The sequence below is a fragment of the Catharus ustulatus genome, chromosome 26 (genome assembly GCF_009819885.2).
Source record: "Catharus ustulatus isolate bCatUst1 chromosome 26, bCatUst1.pri.v2, whole genome shotgun sequence".
NCBI lineage: Eukaryota > Metazoa > Chordata > Aves > Passeriformes > Turdidae > Catharus > Catharus ustulatus.
Window position 1 is genome coordinate 5867204 of NC_046246.1, and position 22489 is coordinate 5889692.

At 63.3% G+C, this 22489-nt stretch overlaps 2 protein-coding genes across 3 annotated transcripts; one reads left to right on the plus strand and one right to left on the minus strand.

Annotated features, from left to right (window-relative positions):
• The first annotated feature begins 1645 nt into the window (after window positions 1-1645).
• KIAA1522 (KIAA1522 ortholog) lies at window positions 1646-16980 on the plus strand. Of its 2 annotated transcripts, none has more exons than XM_033080773.1 (7): window positions 1646-1918; window positions 10794-10949; window positions 11154-11209; window positions 12301-12418; window positions 12943-13059; window positions 13140-15968; window positions 16128-16980. In XM_033080773.1, exons 1-7 carry the CDS (start codon window positions 1831-1833, stop codon window positions 16148-16150), a joined length of 3387 nt encoding a protein of 1128 aa, XP_032936664.1. In that variant the 5' UTR covers window positions 1646-1830; the 3' UTR covers window positions 16151-16980. The 2 variants fall into 2 exon arrangements, with proteins under 2 accessions (XP_032936664.1, XP_032936665.1); XM_033080774.1 differs by lacking the exon at window positions 1646-1918 and adding an exon at window positions 8914-9431.
• Window positions 16981-17104: 124 nt separating this feature from the next.
• On the minus strand, window positions 17105-21945 carry YARS1 (tyrosyl-tRNA synthetase 1). Its single transcript, XM_033080775.2, has 14 exons — window positions 21849-21945; window positions 21700-21764; window positions 21183-21329; window positions 20917-21092; window positions 20696-20825; window positions 20365-20445; window positions 20007-20099; window positions 19678-19813; window positions 19455-19540; window positions 18903-19038; window positions 18517-18611; window positions 18214-18407; window positions 17906-18047; window positions 17105-17739 (listed from the first exon to the last, which is right to left on the minus strand). Exons 1-14 carry the CDS (start codon window positions 21862-21864, stop codon window positions 17629-17631), a joined length of 1608 nt encoding a protein of 535 aa, XP_032936666.1. The 5' UTR covers window positions 21865-21945; the 3' UTR covers window positions 17105-17628.
• Between the last annotated feature and the right edge of the window lie 544 nt (window positions 21946-22489).

Below are 22489 nucleotides of genomic sequence, written 5' to 3' on the forward strand. Positions count from 1 at the left end.
AGCCGGATTTCTGCTCACAGCAGCATCAGCCAGGTGTGGGATGCAGGATGAGAACAGATTTGGGGGATTTGTGCCCTGGGGCAGCTCAGTGGGGATGCTGCAGCCCCCCACGCTGCTCTCAGCCCCCCAAATTCAGCAGGGACTGAACCACAAGGCACGGGAGGAGCTGGAGCTTTGGCTCATCACAGTTGTTCCAGCTCAGAGAAGCCACTGGGTATTTTTGGCACACGTGGGCTCCGCGGGGTGCCCGGGGCTCGGCTCCCTCCCGGAGCTCTGGCACATCCCAGGCGGTGCCCGGGGGCGGTGACGCCTCGGTGGCCGCGTTCCCTGAGCGAGTGCTGGCACGGAGGGCGCCGGTTTTGGGAGCGGAGGGGGAAGTGTCTCCCCGGATCTGGGGCAGCCTCTCTGTGTCTGAGAGCTGCACTGCGAGGTTTGCTCCGTGAGGCTGCAGAGAAGCCCCCTGGGACACTGGAGAGGGGTTTGGGTTTTGGGATGGACACCCAGGGGTGCTGGGAGGTGCTGGGCAGTGGAAGGAAACCTCGTACCACCCTAGAGATGCTCCTGGCTGACCACAGGAGAAATGTCCCACAGCCACCGGGCAGAGATCTCTGATCTGCTGCTCCTGTGACCATGACCTTGTTCCACCCCTGCTGCCCCAAGGTGGAAGGGCTGTCCTTGCCAGTGATGGAAACAGGGAATATTTTCATCCCTCATCTCCTTAACTCCCTCAGCACACGGGGCAGCAAACCCTGCCCAGCTGAGCGTGCCCTGGGCACCCAACCAAGCTGGTGAGGAGCTGAACCATCAATATTTCCATTGCTGAGGAGAAGACTGAAGTCCAAAGAGTAATTCGGTATCACCTTGGGAGGTCAGGACAAAGCTGCTGGTTGAACTTTAATTTTTTCCTTTCTCTCTTGCACCACCTCCCCGGTTTTGTGCCTTTCCCACAAAAGCCTCCTTCCTATTTATCCCAGCCTTTGATGAATCACCTAAGGAACATAAACATTGCCAGCAGGAATTGCCCACCACTGCCTGCCTGGCTGACCCCTCCCTGCCCTCGCAGCATTTAATGTTCTAATTAAAAATCAGGAGGGAAAAGTGGCCTTGGGGAAGGGGCCGTGGAGGGGCGGTGCGGGCAGATTTTGGAGCAGCAATCCCCCCGGTGTGTCCCCTTCCAGCCCTGGAGCAGGCACTGGAGCTGGGAAAGGCTGAAGGAAGGTGCTGACAGTGTGAGCAACGTGCTCGTGACTTGCCCCAGAGGCAGGAGTGGCCCTGGGGAGGGCGGCGAGGGGGTTGCCACCCACCCCGGGGTGCGTGGGCACTGACATGCGGGTGCTCGCCTGGCTTTGGGCAGCGGCCGGACCCAGCCCATGCCCCCGGCGCTTCGCTCCAGCCTTGGCAGTGCTGTCCTGGGCTGGGTGAGGTGTCCCCCTCCCCAAAACCCACCGAGGGGAGGGGGTTGTACCCGCGATTCTTTGAGTTGGGCACAGCCAGAAGAAGGAGGAGGGTGAAATCTCAGTGCTCGGAGATGTTTGGCCACCAGGGCGTCTCCCTTTCGCCCTCTCAGCTCTCGCTATCACCCAGGCATCCCCGGCGGAGGGATGGGGCTGGGAGGGTGCTGTGGGATCCGCCGGGTGATCCCGGCAGGCCCCTCCTCTCTGCCCGCACCATTGGCTCCGGCACGGAGCGCTCAGCTCGGCGGGGCTCGGAGGGATGGGAAGCGGCGGCTGAGAGCCGCTCTGAGCCGGGGCCACGCCGGAGCCCGCCCGGTCCGGCCATGTAGCACCGCGGTCCCCTCCACCCGGCCGCGGTGGAGGCGAGAGCGGCCTCATGGGCAACGCGCACCGCAAGAGGAGCCCGGCGGGCACCAAGCCCGGCTCCTCCTGGCCCTTCGGCCGGGCCGGGAAGCCCAGGGCAGGTAGGAGCGGCGGGGCTACCCAGGGTGGGGGGTTTGGGGGTGGGATCACTGTTTTGGGAGTTTTAATGGGGAGTTCACCACTTTTGCTGAGGAGGAGAGGGGGGTGAGGGGGAGGATTCGCTGTGCCCTCCCTGTGCTGGTGGGGCAGGATCGGCCCCCGAACCCGCTGGGGGAGCTGGGGGAGCCCCCCTGGCCGCAGGCAGGGCTGTGCTGACGCGCCGGGGAGCAGCCGCGGGCTCGCGGCGCTATCAGGACGGGATCAGCTGAATTAGTTACTGATTTGTTTTCCGAGTGAGATCCCGGCGCTGCCAGCGTCGCCTTCCTCCCCGGCCTCCCGCTCCCATCCCGTGCCTCGGTTTCCCCCTCTGTGCCGCGGGGAGTGTTTGCCCCCCTGCGCGTCTGTCTGTCCGTCTGTCTGTCCGCACACCGGTTGCTTTATTCTGCGTCTCCATGGATGCCACAGGAAAGGCCAGGAGGAAGCAGGGGCCGAGATCTTTGCTGCAGGGATGAGGAGCTGGGAAAGGTCCCGCACCAGCCCGGACCCACAATGAACCCGTGCGGTGCCTGCTGAGCTCCCTCCGCGGCTCCCCCATCGGAGCAGGGTGATGCCAGCAGGGAAAGTCTCTCACAGCGACATCGCCCCCATCCCGGGGTGGCTGAGTGCCCCAGTGGTGTCATTAAAGTGTCCCCGTGTCCCCAGCCCAGCCCGAGCCAAGGAGGAGCCTTGGCAGGCGTGGGCAGGCTCACAGGAACAGGGTTAGCAGGACCAAGGGGTGGTAACTGCGTGGTTTTCCCCCACCAGCCCCGAGGGATCCGTGCTGTCCCTCCTGCCCCATTTTACAGGCAGCAGCCACCCAGGTGTGTGAGCCCAGCTGTGCTCGGGGTGAACAGGATCTGGAGTCAGCTCTGCACAAGCTCGGGGTCCCCACTCCGAGCAAAACCATCCCAGAGGTGGGGCCAGGATGGGGAGACCCCGCAGGTGCACAGGGACAGAGAGCTGGAATGTCCCGGCTGAGAACATGTGCTGTGTGCCTGGGGAAACTGAGGCAGGAGGGTCCCACATCACCCACGGCCCTGCTGGGACAGCGTCCCCTTCTCTGCAGGCTCTGCACCGTGCACCTCTCCTCATCCTCACGGGGTGGCTGCAGGTTCCTCTCTTGTCCCCTTGTGGTCCCCACGCAGGAAGGGCTCGGTGCCATCGGCCAGGCCGGGCTGTAGCTGCAATCCCCGGCACATCCTCACCCATTCCATGCGACATTCCTGACCTGATCTCCATCTCCTCTCCATCCCCTGCCAGCCTCGCGTGTCCCTTGTCCGTCCCTGAAGCAGGACCGTGCCTCGCTTCCCCAGGGATGACTGGAAGCAGCTCTGCTCCATCTGGGATGCCCTGGAACGGGCGGGATGTGGGACGGGCTGAGCCAGGGCAGACCCTGCGTGGCGAGGGGCCGAAGGCCGTGGGGTGGAAGGTGCTGAGAAAACATGGGGCGAGTTGTGTTTGTTCTCTGCGACGGCTCCATGGCAACGGCGCGGCGGCCACAAAGCCAAAGAATTTGCATTGTGTCGCTTCAGCATTTCGGAGGGCGCAGCCGGGATCACCGGCTGGGGGCAGGGTGTGCCGGCACCCTCCGGCCCGGCTCCCCCCCCGGCAAGACCCCGGGTGTCCCTGCATTTTGGGCTGGACAATGATTGCATATGGCAGGCGGCTGGACCGGTGTCCCCAGTGCTGTCTCTTTGGTGGCTCGAGGTTTTATTCGGCCCTGCCGTGCCCGTTATTGGTGCATCAGGCCCGGGCAGGCGCTGGCAGATGGTTTTGTGCTTGTGCCATGTGTGGGCACCGCCTTTGGGTGCTGAGGGAACAGAGCAGGGGTCCCCAGGGACAGGGTGGGCACCGGGGTGGCTCTGCCGCTGCTCCCTCTGCCCCACCAGTGCCAAACCCACGCACCCCGTGCCCACTTCCCCATCCCAAAGCAGGGCCTGGCTTGCTCCGGGGGCATCCCCAGCCTCCCGTCCCATGCTGGGGAAGGTCCTTGAGCCCCAGGGAGAGCGAAGCCTCTTATCGCCTCCTTATCGGGACTCCCCGGCGGGCCCTGCTGAGTCAGGGCGCAGGAACGTGGCTGCTGGCCAGGCTGCGCCCCGCGGACTCGGCGGGGATGCGGCTGCGGAGCTCTGGGTGCGGGGTCACCCCTCGGGACAAAAAATTAAAAATAAAATCATGGAATGGTTTGATTTGGAAGGGACCTTGAAGCGCTCATCGCGTTCCACTCCCCGCCGTGGGCAGGGACATCTCCCACTACCCCAGGCTGCTCCAAACTGGGACACTTGCAGGGATGGGGTGTCCAAATGGACCAGGGTGACAACGTGGCTGTGACCAGGGTGACATTGTGGCTGTGACTAGGGTGACATTGTGGCTGTGATCAGGGTGACAATGTGGCTGTGACTAGGGTGACAATGTGGCTGTGACCGTCCCCAAGCAGCCAAGGAGCCCATCGGCAGCCCCGGCTCCTGCGGGGCAGCTCCGGTGTGGGCTGAGCAGCTCTGGGCTTTATCTCCTTCTCAGCCTCTGTCCGTGCCAGCCCCACGCTGCGCCGGCTCCGCAAACGCCCGGGGGTGCGGATGAGGGCAGGAGTTGATCCCGGCGGGGGACACGCCGAGATTTACACAGGGACTTTCTCCAGGCACCGCCAGCATCCTGCTGCTCCCGGGACTTCCGAGCGGTTCCCGGTTCCCCCTCCTGCTCCCGGAGCAGGGGAGGAGGCGATCCGCGGCTGTCCCCGGCAGGCAGCGGCAGCAGCTCGGCTCTGGCATGCCGTGCCGTGCCCGCTTGGCACCGACAGGCAGGGCTGGGACCTGCCCTGTGGCTCTGGGTTATCCCCCGCCCCATCTCGGTGGCAGCTCCTCTCCCCGATCCCACATCGCCGTGTCCATCTCGATGGGAGGATCGGCACCTCCGCGGTGTTTCCTTGGAAAAGCCCCGCGGGGTTGGGCGCTGCTTGCAAGGACGGGGAGAAAAAAAAAAAAAAAAAAACCTGCAACGTCTTGTCCTTAATCCGTCTGCTGGGTTTGCTCCTGCGTGCAGCCGGGTGCCTGCTGTGACAGGCAACGCCTCTGCCGTGGCAAAAACACCTGGGTGCCCTGCAAACAACACCGGGCATGATGGCACGGGCAGGGGACAGCCCCGAGCCCAGTGAGAGCTGGGGGACAGCTAGGGAAGGGCATCAGGGAGTGACAAAGCTGTGACTGTGGGAGGAGGAGGTGTTGGTGGCCCTGCCCTGGCCATACGTGCCACCGGTGTCTCTGTGGCCCCTGTGCCTTTCCAGGCTCTGCCTGCGGCTCTCCCGCCCTGCACTCCCCATCTGGGATGTTCCCGCCCGGATCCGGCTCCTGCCTGGGGAAGGCTGTTATTTACCTTCAAACCTGTTTGGTGGCTTCTCCGGGGTGGGGACGCGGTGGGATGGAGGCTCGCAGGGCTGTGTCAGGGGCTGGCAATGAGGCACAGCCCTCATTGGGGTCCTGCCCTGCGACCTCTCTGCTCTGCCACCAACCCCTCACCCGGATCTGGGATAACTCAGGGAGCAGGGCACACCCTGTGTCACCTCAGGGCTGGCTGTGGGGCAAGTGTGGGACAGCAGAGAGGTCAGGGCCCGTTGTACAACCCCGTGTGCTCCTGTCGTGACAGCAGCCATGGCTGGAGGTGACCGCAGCCACTGCTCTGCTCCAAGTGGGATTTCACCCTGCTCCTTCATCAGGGCTCACCGAGGTGACACCAGGCAGCTTTAGAGGAAGAAAAAAAACAATCCAAGTTTGTTTTCCCAGTTGAAATTAATTTTAGTTCAGCCTCTGCGTGGGATCGCGTTTGAGAGCCGAGCCAGCAGCGTGGATCGGGTGGTGTTTATTTGCTTGGTGGAGATGTTTTCCTGGCTGGAGCAGCCCCCCAGGTGTGGCCCAGGGCAGGCTGGCAGCAGGGGCTGTGTGGCCAGAGCCACCGTAAATATTATTGTGCTCTCAGCCTGCCTGGAGTGCTCAGGGCCCCGTGGTGTGTCCCAGGGCGTGGATCCTGGGCTGAGACAAGGATTTGGGCAATGAGCTGGTTGTCTTTAGGAGCTCCCAGACACCCTGAAGAGTTGAAGGTTGCAAAGGGAGCAGAGGGACAGGATGCTGGAGCAGAGGGGCTGGATGGGGTCCCTTCCAAATCAGAATATTCTGGGCCCATCCATGTCCTGACAGCTCCGTGGAGCTCTCAGGAATGGGGTTCATGGGCTGGGAGGGACCCCCAGGGTGGTGGGACAGCACCAACCCCATGGGGCAGGGGGATTTCTCGCTGCCTCTGCGCTGCTCTGGCTGCCGGGAGAAGGAACCAATCCATCCCTCTGAGCAGCAGAGCTCCCCGGGGGACTCGCAGCCCCTTCCCTCCCGCCTGGCAGCTCCCCCTCCTCCCCATTTTTGTGCGCTGAGTCAGTGGCGGTGGAGGGGCGGGCAGGGAGCCGCTGCCTGTTCGCTGCTGCCGCCGCAGGACCCGCGCCGTGCGGGGAGCAGGCAAGTCGGGGCAGTGCCGAGCAGGCACACGGGGATGTTTGCAACCCAGCCCGGCCAAACCTGCTGCTCGCAGGAGGCACAGGCCTGCCGAGGAGGGGGACAGGAGCTGGGATTTGCTCTCCTGGCTCTCTCCTGGTGGAAAGAAGCAGGGGACAGGAGCTGGGATTGCTCTCCTGGCTCTCTCCAAGTGAACAGAAGCAGGGGACAGGAGTTGGGATTTTTTCTCCTGGCTCTCTCCAGGTGAAGAGCAGGAGGACAGGAGCTGGGATTTGCTCTCCTGGCTCTCCAGATGAGGAGAAGCAGGGGAACAGGAGCTGGGATTGCTCTCCTGGCTCTCTCCAAGTGAAGAGAAGCAGGGGACAGGAGCTGGGATTTGCCCTCCTGCCTCTCTCCAGGTGAAGAGCAGGAGGACAGGAGCTGGGATTTGCTCTCCTGGCTCTCTCCAGGTGAAGCAGGGGACAGGAGCTGGGATTTGCTCTCCTGGCTCTCTCCAGGTGAAGAGCTGGGCCAGCACTGAGTTCTGTTTGCAGCATGGGGCTGGGTGGCCCTGGCCGTGTTCTGTGGGGTCTCAGCCCTTGTGCAGCCCTTGCCATTCCCACTCTGGTTCCTCCAGCCTGTCTCAGGTTCCTGTCCCTTCCTGTCCCTTCCTGCCATCGTGCCTTGCTCCAGGGATGCTCTGCTCCCTCCGGACCGTCCCTGGCAGCTCCAAACCGGGGATCCCATCCTCGAGAGGGTGCACATCTCCTCATCAGGGAGAATCCCGCTGCCACGTGTGGCCAAGGCACGTGTGTCAGCCGAGCCCGGAGGGCACGGGGTGATCCAGGCTGCACCACAAGGAATGCACAGGGGCCGGGACACGGGTTCCAACCGGGCGTGTTGCTGCCGGCAGCGGCTGCAGCTGGGGCTTCCCCAGCCCACCGGGACCTGCAGCCTCTGCTGCAGCATCGGGGTTCTCTCCCTCCTGGATTCCCCCTCCTCGTTTCCAGCAGGGTTTTCTGTGTGTTGACAGAGGCACGGTGAGGCTGGCTGGGTGAGGATGATGAGGTAGCAAAGGTCACTGGGAGTGGGAGAAGTGGAGGCTCCTCCGTGTCTGGGCAGTGCCCTGGCTCAGCCCTGGATTATCCTGCGGGAGATTGCAGCCACCCATGCTGAGCTCCTCCTCAGAGGTGTCACACTGGGAGAGGGACACGTCTCAGCCACCGGGGGATGTTCTCCAGGTCCTCTCTGTGGGCAATGGGCCACAGGCAGGAAGGTGGAGCAGGGCCAGGCTGTCTGCCAGCACCTGGGAATGTCCTCAGAGCCCTGGAAGCAGCTTCCATGTGTGCTGCCAGCAGCAGCAGCAGCTCTGCTGTGCATGGAGGGGCTCCTGGGGGAGCTCCTGGTGCCATGAAGTGCCTGGTGCCTGCTGCAGTCCCATCTCTGTGGCAGGGCTGGGAGGCTGAACCCTTCCCTGTGCAGCCAGGAGCTGTGTCCCTCTTGGCTGCTCTGCCCGTGGGCTCATCACAGGCTGCCCAGAGCAGAGGGCAGCGCTCAGCCCAGCACGTGGCTCCTGCTTTGTGCATCCTCAGCCCTTTAATTATGTCCCTTTTCCACTTGTGCTGTGGAAAGAGCTGGGGAACATCTGCCCATGGCCACGGGCACCTTCTGGAGGAGCGTGAGGGCAGCAGGGCCCATCCTGCCCGTGCTGAGGGAGCTGCTGGGTCAGGCACAGTGCTGCTGTTTGGGGCCATGGCCGTGTTGGAATTCCAGGGAGGAAATCCTTGCTGAGCCCGGAGCTGCCTGGCTGGGGACACAGAGATGCCCTTCACAAGGTCAAACTGTCCCTTGGGCTGCACAGTCACTGCTGGGACCCTGTGCTGGGTGACCTGCTCTGTCTGCAGCCCACGCTGTGTGGTGCTGGAATAAACCCTGGGCACAGCCCTTGTGGAGCTGCAGGGTGGGGGGCAGAGGTTGGGCACAAAGACACGGCTGCCTGCTGAGTAAACACTGGGTGCTGTTCATCTTTTGGGGTAAAACACCTGTAAAAGGGGGATGGAGCTCCCAGGGGTGCTGGGCACCGCCCTGGGAACACCTCCGTGGTGGGGACAGTGGGGACAGTGCCACTGTGTGACCACCTGGCATTTCTGCCCCTGCTTTCACCTGCCTGCAGCAGCTGGAGCTACTGGTTAGACTGGTCCCAGACCTGGTTTTCCCCCAGTGCTGCCAGCCCTTGTGACCGTGACGCAGCCCTGTCCCTGTGCCCCGTCCTGGCTCGTGTTCCCTGCTGGGAATGGGGCTCTCCTGGCACCGTCCTGGGGGGGACACTGGGGACAGGCTAGGATGGGCGATGTGACACTGCTGTGTCATAGCCCAAGGCGCAAAATCCTCCCAGTTGTGGGAGAGAGCAACCGGTTTGCAGCTCCGCCGTGCCCAGGAGGGTCCTGGGGGGGTCCCGGCGGTTCAGGAGGGAGGAGTAGGGGAAATGCTGGCCCCGAGCCTGGAAGAACAGATCCCTGTGGTCTGTGCCGTGCGTGGGAGGAGGCGGGAGGGCCGGGGGGAGCGAGCTGCAGGCCAGAGGAGGGGCCCCCTTTTTCCTTCTGCCGCGGCTGAGGAGCGCGGTGGGCGCTGCTGGGACTGTCCCCTCCCGGACTGTCCCCTCCTGGACTGTCCCCTCCCGGACTGTCCCCTCCTGCCACCGCGCAGCCGTCCCCGGGTCCGGCGGCTCCCTGCTCGCGAGCAGCTGCGCCGGAGCGTCTTCGCCTGGCCGAGCATCCTCCCCTGCTGCCCGTGCGGATGAGGACGGAGGGAGGGAGCTGGGGGCCGCCGGCATCCGCCCCGCCGGCACACGCAGGGTGAGAGCAGCCTCGGCACAACAGGCTGAGCCTCCTCGGGGGGCTGCCGAGCCCCCCTTTCCCTGGGGGACAGATCCTCTCCCCCGCCACCATGGTGGTTTTCATGGGCAGGAATCTCTCCTCGCTGCTGGCTTTCTTCAAGAAGAAGGGTGAGTGAGGAGCGGGCAGGGAGGGAGGTAGGGGCAGAGCTTTGTCCTTACACAACCTCTGCCCACCGGGACCCCCCCGGGGTGCTCGGCCACCCGCAGGGGACAGCGGGGCTGCCATCCCCGGGGGAGGGCAGGGAAGGTCACCCCAGCCCTGGCCTCTCTCCCCGCGAAGTTCCGGGAATAAATCACTGCGCTCCTCTCCCCCCAAGGCAGCTCCGAGCGTGTCTGGGGGGTGTCAGGCGGGGTTCTGCCGAAATTGGGGGAGAAAAGGGGATGAGGATCATGATGGTGGGGTGGGACTGTGGGTGTCTTGTGGTCCCTGCAGGGATTTTACAGCAGCACGGGGGACCCGTGTGGCAGCCCCGCTGTGCCGGGCTGGCCGTGCCCCGGTGCCCGCTCACACCGCGGCTGTGGCGGAGGCAGAGGCCGGCATGGCGGCAGGGAGGGAGGGAGGCTCCATTGTTCCAGGCCTGCTCCTTTGTGTGCTGGAGGCGAGCACGGCTGCCTCTCTGCCTGGCTGGGCTGGCCCTGAGGGGACTGGGGACACGGGGCAGCAGGGGACAAGGGGTGCTGTGTGTGTGCTGAGCAGCAGGTGCCCTTAGCCCCGGGGTGCCACCGCCAGCCCCGACGGTTTCCTGCGCTCGCCCTTCCCTCCCTCAAAATTGTGTTTGTTTTTTTTATTTTTTTTGTCTGGGCAGGAGGAGTTTGAGGCTTTGCTCAGGAGTGGGCAGGGCTGTGCCACGGTGCTGCAGTGCCAGGGCTGGGTGATGCCAGGGCTGGGTGATGCCAGGGTAGCCCTGGCTGTGGGTGGTGGGTGTAGGGAGGGGGCAGTGAAGGCTCTGTGCTCCCCCAGGCGTGGCAGATGTGGAGTTCAGCATCCAGCAGGGATTTGGGTCCTCTGGGATCTCTGCTGATGGATGTGCCTCAGTTTCCTTCTTCTGTGCATGGCTGGGCATGGGGGGAGTGTCCACTCTTGGGGTGATGAGCAAGGCCTGGGAATGACGCAATGCTCCAAAGGGAAGGGAAAGTAATCCTTGTTCCATCCACATTTAATCCCCTCCTCTGCTGCCCCTTCCCTGCTCAGCTGCTCCCAGCCCCACACAATTCACCTGGGGAAGGAGGGTGGTCCCACATCCCAGCACCGCTCTGGTGATGGGGAGAAAACCATCGGAGACATCCTGACTCCGGAATATCGACCGGGCTGGGCAGAGCCCGGGATGGGATTTATCTCGGAGTTTCCAGCTCCTGGTTTGGAGCTGAGAGGGACAACATCATCCCCAGGTGGCTGTCCCCACCCAACACTCGTCCCCTGTGGGTTGTGGCCGTGTCCCCCCAGCCTGGCTGACCCCGCTGTCCCCACAGGCGCTGCCAAGGGCGAGGGTGAGAAGCGGCTGAGCGTGCAGTACACGGCGGGCGAGGAATGTCCCGACAACGTCTTCTTCCCCAGCACCCGGCCCCCGCACCTGGAGGAGCTGCACAACCAGGCCCAGCAGGGGCTGAAGTCCCTGCAGCACCAGGGTAGGTGTCCCCAGCCCCAGGGTGGCCTTGGGGACACGGTGGAAGGGCTGTCCCCAGCTCCTGGCTGGCCGGGCGGTGTGGGCGGCGCACGGGGCTGACCAGAGTCCAGCGCTGGTGGCCAGGCTGTGCAGGGGGCACTGCCAGCTCGGCAGCTGCTTCCTCCAGCTCCCCTGGAGGGATTTACCTTCTGTCTTCCCTCCACAGAGAAGCAGAAACAGACCAAAAGTGCCTGGGACCACGGGGACACCAGCAGCCTCCAGGTGAGCCCTGCCCCGTGGTGCTCTTGGGGTGTCCTGGGGGTGAGGGGACACAGGGTGGCTCCTCTGTCCTCCCTGGGTGATGTTTGGGGGCAGACAGGCAACCAGCCAAGGTGGCAGGACCATGTCCAGGGGGGTTGTGGGGCTGGAAGTGGCTGTGTGTCCCTTGGTGTTGTCCCCTTTGCTGCATGATGAGCTGTTGTCCCCATCGTCAGCCTCGGCACGTCCTGCTCTGCCTTGTGGGGCTCTGCCGGGACCCTCCCTGTGCCTGCATCCCTCTGTCCCCCTGTCCCACCCCTACTGGTGTCCCTGGGAGCCCTGACTGAGCAGGGGTGACATGCTGGCACGATGGGGACTGTTGGCCATATCCAGCCTGGTGTTTGTGCCCCTCCCCGGCTGCTGACGAGGAGAAACTCCCCCTCCTTTGGCTAAGCTGAGCTTTGGCAATCCCTGGGCTCTGACCCTGCTGCCAGTGCCTCACCCACCTGTGTTTGCTCAAGCTGCTGCCTCTCGTTGGCTCTCAGTCCCTTTAACCCCTTGGAAGTTGGGGACTGGGAACCCCAGGATGGGCAGAACACGGGGGGAGTGAGGTGGAAGGGTCAGGTTAATTCTGGAGTGTCTCATCCCAACCTCTGCCTGTGCCAGGGAGGGTTTGGAGGGATGGGGACACCAACAGCTGTGTCCAGGAAGTGCTGGGGGTCCTGCTTGTCCCTGTCCCTGTCCCACACCCCTCTCCCAGCCATGGCAGCCCTCCAGCCCTGGGCTCTGGGGCACAGCAGGGCTGGGAATCATTTTGGGCTTGGCATGGGGTTGAGCCTGGCAGTTCCTTCAGGTGCTCCTTGCATGCACCAGCCCCCGTCTCTGCTGCTCTCTGGGGGGCTGCAGAGCCGTGCAGGGTCCCAGGGGCTGCTCCCAGCCCTGCTCCTGGTGGGAGGACTCTGGATGCCGGCGTGGCTGACTCAGCCTTTGGCCCTCGGAAGAGCTTTTGTCTCGGCTCAGTCAGTTCGCGGCGCGGCGGGGAAGGGGCCTGGCCGGGGCTGGGGCAGCTCTGTCCCCACACCCCGGGCTCTGCTGAGCCCACCGTGTCCCCACAGTCCTGTGCATCCTCGGAGGATGACAGCCTGTCCTTCCGGAGCCGGGCAGCCTCCTGTGCCACGGACAGCACCTCTGAGGATGCCCTGTCCATCCGCTCCGAGATGATCCAGCGCAAAGGTACCGGGCAGGGAGAGGGGCAGGGAGAGGGGCAGGGAGAGGGGCAGGGAGAGGGGCTGGGAGAGGGGCAGGGAGAGGGGCTGGGAGAGGGGCAGGGAGAGGGGCTCTGCCTTGGTGTGGCCACCAGCCAGCACAGGGATTTGGGGGCCCTTGGGAGAGATGAGAGCGGCTCTGGCTGAGTCAGAGCGTTGGGGCTGGGCGAGGGGGATGGACAGACAGACAGACAGACAGGCAGACAGCGTCTCCTCCCTGCTCAGACTGTTCCTGTGCCTCTCTGGGCTCTTCCAGAGCCTGGCCTATCCCAGAGCATCTCCAGCAGAGGGAAGGCTGGTGAAGGCAGCAACAACAAACTACTGGCAACTTCCAAACCTTCTCTTTTGGAAATTTTAATGTAACAGTGTTCATACACTCTTTTTACATTAGGCAATTATGGCAATAACAAAATGGGGACATTCTGGGGACGCTGGGGACATCCTGGCCAGGCCTCTCCTCACACTGGCTGGACCCTCTCACACCTCTTGTAGGTTCCACCTTCCGACCACACGACTCCTTTCCCAAATCCTCCGAGAGGGCTGGCAAGAAGAGGAAGGACAGGAGGACGACAGTGCTGGGCATCCCCCAGCACGTCCATAAAGAGCTGGGTAAGCTCTGGGGGCAAGGAGGGATTTTTAGGATCCATTTGCCTCGGGGTCACACTGAGATCACCTCTCCCTGCTCCCAGCTCTCAGGAACAGCCATGGAGCCAGGGGACATCCCGAGGGCCGCGGGGACAGCCAGGCAGCGCAGCCCCTGCTGAACGGGGGGCAGGTGTCCGGCGATGCCGTCCGCATCCCCACCATCGACGGGAAGCTGCAGCCGCTGCCCTCGCCCGGCGGCGCCCGAGTCTGCCTGGGAGTGCTGGAGGAGGCGGATGCAGCCCTGCAGAAGCACATCAACAAGGTTTACTACGATGACAGCCTGCTGGGGAGGAAGACAGCGGCCAAGCTGTCACCCATGGTGAGGCCGAAGTCGCTGGCCGTGCCGGGCATGACCACCTACGCCAACCCCCCGGAGATGCTGGTGGGCCCCGTCATGTCCATCTCACCCCAAGGCACTTACATGTCCAAGATCATCCCCAACGCCATCCTGCCACCCATGGTGGACGTGGTGGCCCTGTCGAGGAGCAGCGTGCGGACGCTGAGCCGCTGCAGCCTGGTGTCGTCCAGCCCGGCCTCAGTGCGCTCCCTGTCCCGCTTCTCGGAGCGCAGCGCCCGCAGCCGCGAGCCCTCGTCCTCCAGCGACAACTGGAGCCACTCTCAATCCACGGAGACCATCGTGTCCAACAGCTCCACCATCTCCTCCCAGGGCGGCTGTGACCACCGGCAGCCCGAGGCGGGGCCGCACGGCGAGGTGGACGCGGCTCGCTCCGACACCGACCAAATCAGCATCTACAGCTCCGCCAGCTTCGCCAGCTCCTGCTCCAAGCCTGCTGCCAGCCTCGCTCCTGCAGCCGCCGGGCTCCGGGCTGTGGGCAGCGGCCGCACGTCCCCTGCCTACAGCACGAGCAGCCAGGCAGACGGCTCGGACACGGCCAGCCTGGCCAGCGACCGCTCCTCCACCCGCAGCGTGTCCCTCAGGAAGATGAAGAAGCCCCCGGCCCCACCCCGCAGGACCTACTCGCTGCACCAGAAGGCTGACGGGGAACCCAAGGTGCTGGGGCTGCCCCCCAGGCCTGACCGGCGGCCCCAGCGGGAGAGCAGCGCGCCCTGGTCCCCACGCCCTGAGCCCTTCAGCCCCACGGGCGAGGATGAGGTGTTCTCCCCATCGCTGAGCGAGACCAGCAGCCTCCGCTCCGAGAGCCTGGTGGGCACCAGCTCCCCCGAGGCCGCTCGGGGCCGCCCCGGGGTGACCGTGGTGCTGAGGGAGCCCCAAGCTCAGGCCAAGTGGAGCTGCCCCGATGGGTCTGACCGCACCATGTCCCCCTCCAGCGGCTACTCCAGCCAGAGCGGGACGCCCACACTGCCCACCAAGGGGTTGGGACCCCCAGCTGTGTCCCCAGGCAAGTCTCAGCCCCAGAAGCCAGACAGGGTGTGCTCCCTGCAGTCGCCTGCGCTCTCCGTGTCCTCCTCCCTCACCTCCATCTCCTCCTCGGCCTCGGACCCGGCCCCATCCGAGGCGCTGACCAGTCGCTCAGACCGGTTCATCATCCCGCCTCACCCCAAGGTTCCCGCTCCTTTCTCCCCTCCACCCACCAAGCCCCAGCAGCCCCCGGTTCCTTCCAGCCCCCTCCAGCCCTCACAAACCCCCCCAGCGCCCAGCACTGCCGGCCAGGAGCCTTTGGCCAAGCCCAGCAGCAAATCCCCACCGCCATCACCGCCGCCTGCCTACCAGCCACCTCCTCCGCCAGCCAAGAAGGTGGAGGGGAGCCCCCAGAGCAGCAGTGACACCGCCTGGCCCCCGCCACCACCACCGGCCCCCGAGGAGCACGACCTGTCCATGGCAGACTTCCCCCCTCCGGATGAATCCTATCTCTCCAGCCTGCCCGATGCCACCACGGCCCTGGCGCACGGGCACATGGCGACACCGAGCCCGGGGGCTGCATCTTCATCATCTCAACAGCAAGACCCCCCCGCTGGGGTTCCACAGCCTCCGTGCCCTGCTGAGCCCCTTCCCACAGCCTCCGTGCCACCACCACCACCGCCGCCTCTCCCGCCACCCTCAGCTCCGGCCCTGCCGCCCCAAATCAGCCTTAAGAAGGCGGCCAATGGTCCCCGGGTGGAGGCCAAGAAGGAGCCGGTGTCACGGAGCAAGAGCGGCCCGGTGGCCAAGGAGGACGCCAGCTTGCCCATCGTCACCCCCTCGCTGCTGCAGATGGTGAGGCTGCGCTCCGTCAGCGTGGAGCCATCGGCCGGAGCCGGGGCTGGAGCCGGAGCCGGGGCCGAGGAGCGCCCGGCCCCTCAGAAGCCCGTCCGCCGCTCCCTGTCCACGCGGCAGCCGCCTCCTGCCCAAGATGTGGTGCCTTCCAACCAGCTCCACCACGCCGTGCACCTCAAGGCCGCCGCCTTGGCCGGCGCGGAGGCCGCCGAGAAGGCGCCGGGCGGCCGAGCGGCCCAGCCCGGCCCCGAGGCCCAGCCCGGCGATGGGCAGCTCTCCCCCAGGAACAAATCCCCGGCCTCCACCGCCAGCTTCATCTTCGCCAAGAGCTCCAGGAAGCTGGTGATCGAGACGGCCTCGTCCCCCGAGGCTCAGGCCGACCTGAAGAGGAACTTGGTGGCCGAGCTGATGAATTTCTCGGGGCAGCGCTCGGCAGCTCCGGCTGCTGCTGCTTCGCAGGGCTCCGGAAAGGCACAACCCCAGAGAAAACCCGGCAAGATCCCCCCTCCGGTGGCCAAGAAGCCTTCGCTTGGCTCGGGGCCGGCTCCTTCTCCAAAAGCACCGGGGGCAGAGGCTTTGGGCTCCCCAGTGCTGGATGGGGATGCCAAGGTGGAGGAGAGCAGGACTAAGAGCGAGCTGGTGGGGACAGAGGGCAGGAACGCCACGGAGCCGCCAGCTGAGAGCCTCCCTGCACAAGGTACGTGGGGTGGTGCTGCTGGAGGGTCAGGATCCTGAGCTCTGCATTCCCAGACACCCAGCACGGCTCCTGGGCTGTCACAGCACGGACAGAGCCTGGCAGGGCTGGGGGAAGTTGGGATTCAGGGTGGCTGACGGGCTCTTCCCTCCTGCCTTGCAGATGGACGGGGAGAGACGGCCTGAAGGACAACACTGCAGGACTGGAGCCCCCAAGGACAGGAATCCAAATCTCTCAGGGACCTGGGCAGGTCAACAGACGAGTGTGGAACTGGCAACTAACTTAATACAGGAAGCAAACAGCCTTAGCCTCCACGGCCTTGATGATATTTATGCAAAAATGGTGTTGGTTTCACTTTCCTAAGTACTACAGCTTTATTTTGCTTTTTTTTTACTGGACTCGAGGCCCGTGCCCAGAGCCAGCACCTCTTTCCTGCCAAGCTGATGCTTGGTGTGGGTGTGTGGAGTCGAGCAGCCACACCCAGAGGAGTTTGGGGGCTGAAGACACCAGAGCTGGGGCCGAAGACACTGGAGCTGGAGCCGCCGCTGCTGGCCAGACAGGCCCGCTGGGAATGGAAGCACTTTGGACAAGGGAATGGGAAAGATTTGGCCACAAGAGCACCTGGGGAGATGCAAACAGGAACAGGAGGGGATGGAGGTGCTGGTTGGGAGGGAGCAGGGCTTTGGATCTCGCTGGAAAGGCAAGAGGGGCTGGTGGCCAGCACAGCTCCGGCCACTCGCCACTGCCCAGCTGGAGGAAGGGCCTGGCTGCCCCTCGAGCTGGCCCTGGGCTCTGGGGTAGAGCCTTGATTCTGTTTCTGTAAACTCGGGTCACATTTTGATTTCTTTGATTGTAAAAAAAAAAAAAAACAAACCAACAAAAACAAAACGAAAACCAAACGAAACAACAAACTCAACCAAACCAAACCAAACAAACCAAACCAAACGCAACCGACCCTCTGCCGCCGAGTAGCTGCTCAGAGCTCTGTACCTGGCTGGTAAAAATGATAACAGAACTTTGCTGCCTCCTGTTCTTCCTGGTTTATGGTTGCAGGTCTCTTCTGGGTGGTGCTGAGCTCCAGGGACACCCTTGGGCTGGCTCCCAGCTCCCCTGGACAGATGGGCACAGCCCCGTGCAGGCAGCTTGATATTTTATTGGGTTTTATGACAAGACAGATGGTTCCCGAGTCAGTGTTTAAGGCCCACACCCCCCAGGGGCTCAGCACACCCCCTGGGTGCTGCCTGGGCTCCTGGCCAAAGAGCAGCACCAGTGGCCACAGCGCTGGGTGGGCTGGGGGTGGAGCAGGGGACAGGGCCTGCAGGGCTGTCCCCAGCTCTGGTAGCAGCAACACAAGGTTGGAGAAGCAGCTTTTCCCTTCTGCCCTCGCCACAGCACCCACACATGCCACCCCAGCAGGCAGGGAGTCCAGTCCATGGCACATGGGGATGAGTCACATAGGTCCCTTGGGTGTGGTGGCACCTCCAGTCCCCAGTGCTGGCACAGCTGAGGCCCAGGGGGATGCTGGAGGCAGCTCCCAGGGTGAGAGGCTGCGAGTTCAGTCCCTGAGCCCCCCGACTCGGGGCACTGGTGGGGAGATGATTGGGAGGAGCCTGGCTGAGGTGCAGGAGTCAGGCAGGAGGCACCAGAGCAGCCCTGGCACTTGTTAGCTGATGCTGCCACCCTTCAGGCTTTTACAGGACACTGTCCCCAGCTTGGTCAGGAAGTTTCTCTGCTTCCACTGCGCCACACAATCCTCAGAGACACGGAAATCAGCCTGGGGAGCAGAACAGGGAGGCACAGTCAGCCCTGGGAGGGTTCATCTCCTCCACAGCTTTGCTGTCAATAACACTGAGGGGGCAAACAGCCCCATTTGGGGTCACCCAGAGGTGGGGACAGTGTGGCTCTGCTGGATGGAACTCCCAGCTGTTCCCAGTCCTCACCTGCAGCTTCTCAAAAACTTTTTTCTTGGGTTTAAGCTCCTCATCAGGCTCTCCACTCTCATAGCCCTCCACATAGACACGTTCCCCGGCGCAGCACCCGGCTGGGGGGTCCAGGGGCTCCACCTGACGGGGCTCCCCCACACTGAGGAGACACCAGAGTCACCCCAGAGCCACCCCAGCTGCCCCTCAGCACCCTCAGGGGTGCTCCATCCCTGAGGAGACACCAGAGTCACCCCAGAGCCACCCCAGCTGCCCCTCAGCACCTTCAGGGGTGCTCCATCCCTGGTGTCCCCTCTGTCCCTCTGTACCTGGAGGCACACAGCACCATGCCCTGCGACTCCACCCCCCTCATCTTCTGGGGTTTGAGGTTGCAGAGCAGCACCACCAGCCTGTCCTGCAGCTGCTCCTTGGGGACAAAGTGCACCAGGCCGCTGACCACGGTGCGGGGCTCGGCCTCGCCCACGTCGATCTTCTCCACGTACAGGCTGTCAGCATCTGGGTGCTGCCAGGGGGAGCAGGGGTGGGAATGAGGTGGCACAGAGGGTGGCAGTGCCACCAGGCACACCCCAAATGTCACCATGTGGGGAGGTTGATCCCATCTCCCCCCGTACCTTTTCTACACTGAGCACTTTGCCGACACGGATGTCCAGCCGGGATGGGACCACGTCCTCAGGCTCTGAGTTCTTGGTGCCCTTCTCTCCAGGCTCTGCAGGGTGAGCAGGGTGGTCACAACACTCAGCACTAACCCAGGGAGGTGCTCAGCTCCAAATGCAGGCCCTGGGGGGAATTCCCTGTACCAGAGAGCAGAGTCCCTCCTGTGCTGGCTTTCCTCACTTTTCCCAATGTTCTGCACAGCTGTTTTTAAGTTGGAGCTTCAGAACTTTTCTCCGACCTCAGCTCCTGGATGGACTCTGTCCCACTCAGCCCTGCAAGGCCAGGGCCCCCTTTCCCTGAGCTCCCAAGGCCCCACTTCCCCAGGCTCCCAGCCCCTCCTTACTGGCTTTGGATGGGGTGGGATAAGCAGCACTGCTCAGCTTCTTCAGTTCTGGGCAGTTGAATTTCTCTCTGATGGGGTCAAGCAGTTTGTTCAGGGCCACTTCCACAGAGTTCTTCAGGTCTCCAGGGTGCACAACCTGTGTCAGGATAAAGATATTCCTGTCTGAGGCCATGGCTTGGAAACCAAACAGGGTGGGAAGATGAGTCCCAAACCCTTGACCTGATTCCCCTTGGAGATCAGAAGTTTCTGGACACTTCAGCCTCTGCTGGGAACAGCTGGGAAGGGTTAAACTGCTGCTCTGCTCCAGGATGCAGCTGATGTGTGCTGTCCTGACCTCACACCCTTCACTCATCCTCTCTCCCCTGGGCTCTCCTGGTTGGGAGCATCCCACACCGCCAGGCCACACTCCAAACCTCTTCCCAGTGCAGATTTCCATCTCCCAGCACTCACAGATTACTCCCAGGAACCTCAGGCAGAAGCTCCAGCCCATCCCAGCACTCAGATTACTCCCAGGAACCTCAGGCAGAAGCTCTAGCCCCTCCCAGCACTCACCTGCTCAGCAAAATCCTTCTCCAGGGCCTCATAGGCTGTGTAGGTTTTGTTCCCTCCCCATTTCTCCTCTCGCAGAACCACAAACTCTGGGACAAAACCAAAATTTAAAGCTCAGATGAACTCAAGGCTCAGATAAACCACCTAGCCCACTCAGGGGTGGCACTCAGGGGACACACTCCTGTCCCCTCCTCTCATCCATGCCTGAGTGTGGTGAGTCCCTCACCTGACTTGAGGGGGAAGAGGACGTGCTTGATGAAGGACAGGACCCCGTTGTTCTCCACATTCCCTGGCTCACAGAAAGCCTTCTTCAGCTTCTTCTTCACGTCCTCCTTGCGGTCCAGAAGATCAATCTTGGAGTCCTGCAGCAAGAGATTTCCTCAGTCCTCCACCCAAGCTTTTGCCCAGAAAACTCAAACTGGAGTTGCTGCACCTTCTTAGAATCTCGTAAGTGGGGAGGGAGAGCTCACCTTGACTGGGGTGGTTCCCTCTCAGCCCCCAGCCACCAACCTGTCCCCCCAGAGCCCCCTGAGCACAGCCAAACCCAGCACCAACCTCTTCTGACGAGCTCATTTTGCTGCCTGTCAGCCCAGGAACCATTGGGTTCATCAAATGGATGCGCTTGGCATAGCCCAGGGAAGGGAGGTACTGGGAAAACACAAGGAGGCAAGTCAGACACAACCCTAATTCAGCTTTAACTCATAATCCCTGTTTGCTCCAGGTAACTTTGGGATCTGGGATAACAGGACCCAGGAAGGGCAGAGTCACAGCCAGGGATGTGTGGTTGCACAGCACACAGCAGCACAGAGAGCTGTGACATCAACTAAAATCCCACACACTTCTCCCAGTGGATTTGGGAGTGGCCAAGCCCTCCCTCAGATCCCAGTCTGACAGAAATCCCCCCATTCCTGACCTTCTCTGCGAAGGTGAAGATCTTCCTCTGATCCACCCCTCCAAACTGCGCATCCACCTTGAGATATTCCTCATCCAGCGCCTGTGGAGAGACACAGAGCCTTGAGCCAGACCCAAAACAGTCCTGGCCTGTCCCTCAGCCTCTCCTGGGCCACTCCCAGCCAGGGAAGGACGAGAACATTCCAGACTGTTTGCTGGAACAGCAGCTCTGTGCTCAGGCCAGGCTTGGTGCCACCACCAGGTGTGACATTGGTGACCTTGACACCCAGCCCCAAACACCCCTGCTGGCTCTGGCTGTGCCACCACCTCCCTGGACACCACACCTGCCTCACCTGCAGGCCTGGGTAGAGCAAACCACTCAGCAAGGGATGCTCCACCTGCTTCACCACCTCTGCTCCTGCCTTTTTGGCGTCGTGCTGCGTCACCACGGAGGAGAGCCGGTACACGTCCAGCGTGTACTCCCTGTGGGAGGGACAGCAAGGGACAGCAGTGTCACCACTGGGCATGGGGACAGCTCTGAGAGCTACTGAAAGCCTGGAGGCCCAGGACTCACTTGCTGAGCTGGTAATCAGTGCCCCGCACAAACTTGAGCTTCTCCAGGGGCACCCCGATGCTCTCCAGCATGGCTTTGATGACGTGCTCGTAGTAACGGGTGCGCAGCTCCAGCAGTTCCCACGGAGCTTTCATGTTGTCCAGGTAAGCGTGGAGGTCGGCAAAGAGGATTGTCACCTAGCACAGGGGACAGGAGGTGCCACCTGGGTGAGGGGAACCACCCCTGCTCACACAGGTGATGGTGACAGCACGGTGACAATGCCACACCTCACAGCCAGCCTTGAGGAAATCCGCGATCTTGGACATGGGCACGAAATAGGCCACGTGGGGCTTGCCCGTGGTGGCGGTCCCCCAGTAGATCTTCAGCTCTCGCTCCTTCAGGATGGCCATGAGCTTGTCCTCGCCCAGCACCTCCTGTGAGAGACCAAAACACACCGAGCTGCCAGGGCTGGACACACACCGCAGCGAGGTGACAGGACAAACCGTGCTGGGGGCTTCACACACGGCGTGTCCATCCCGGGGCTTGCTCTGCCTCAGATCCCCTCAGATCCCCATCCCTGATCCTGCCCCGTTCCTCCCTCTCAATCCTGCCGCACTCCCCTCGATCCCTCCGGTACCCGGACCCCATCCTGCCCCGATCGCCCCCGCCCCGATCCAGCCTCAACCAACCCAGCTCAAATTCCTCCGCCCGACCCCGATCCAGCCCCGCTCTCCCCTCAGATCCAGCCCAGATGTCCCCGCTCGTCCCCCCGGCCCAGCCCCGGCCCCATCCGCCTCCCGGTACCTGCAGGTTCCGCGTGATGAGCTGATACTTCTCCTGCGGGCCGGGTGCGGGCTCCATAGCGGCGGCTGCAGGGCACGAACACATCATTACCAGTGCCCTGGCCCCCCGGTACCCCCCGGTTCCCCTCGGTTCCCCCCGGTCCCACCGACCTGCCCCGGGTTGCATCAGCCCCGCTCGGCGCTCGACTGCCGTGCCTGGGCCTGCCGAGCGCCGAGCTGCGGATGCACCGAGCGGGAAGGAGGGAGAGCGCTCCTCCAATCAGAGAGCGCCTCGCGCGGCGTGGGGCCCGCGCTCCACCAATCAGAAAGCGTCTCACGCGGCGTGGGGCCCGCGCTCCACCAATCAGAAGGCGTCTCGCGCCCGCGGGGGCGTGGCCTTAGCGCCGTTAAGATGGCGGCGGGTGAGCGCCCTTCCCGCCAGGCCCGGCCGGGCCGCGGGCGCTGATTTGTCTCAGCGAAACTTAATTTGTCCTCGTTTATTTTGAGGGGTTTTACCCCTTTTTTTCCGGGGCTCGGGGAGCTCCTCGTGGTCGGGTGGGCCGGGAGGAGGAGCCGGGGGCGGGGCGGGCCTGGCCCCGCCTTGGGGCGGTGCCGTTGAGGCGCCGGTTGGGCGGTGCCCGCTGAGGGAGGGGCGGGTCCGTGAGGGAGAGAGGCGGGGGCGATGTTGGATTTACCCTCGGTGAGGGGAAATCGGGGCTTTATCGCCTGCTGAGGTTTTTATCTGGAGAGGGAAAGGCTCCAGTGTGACCCAAGTGAAGGTTTTTAGTGCCTAAAGGGGCTCCAAGAGAGCT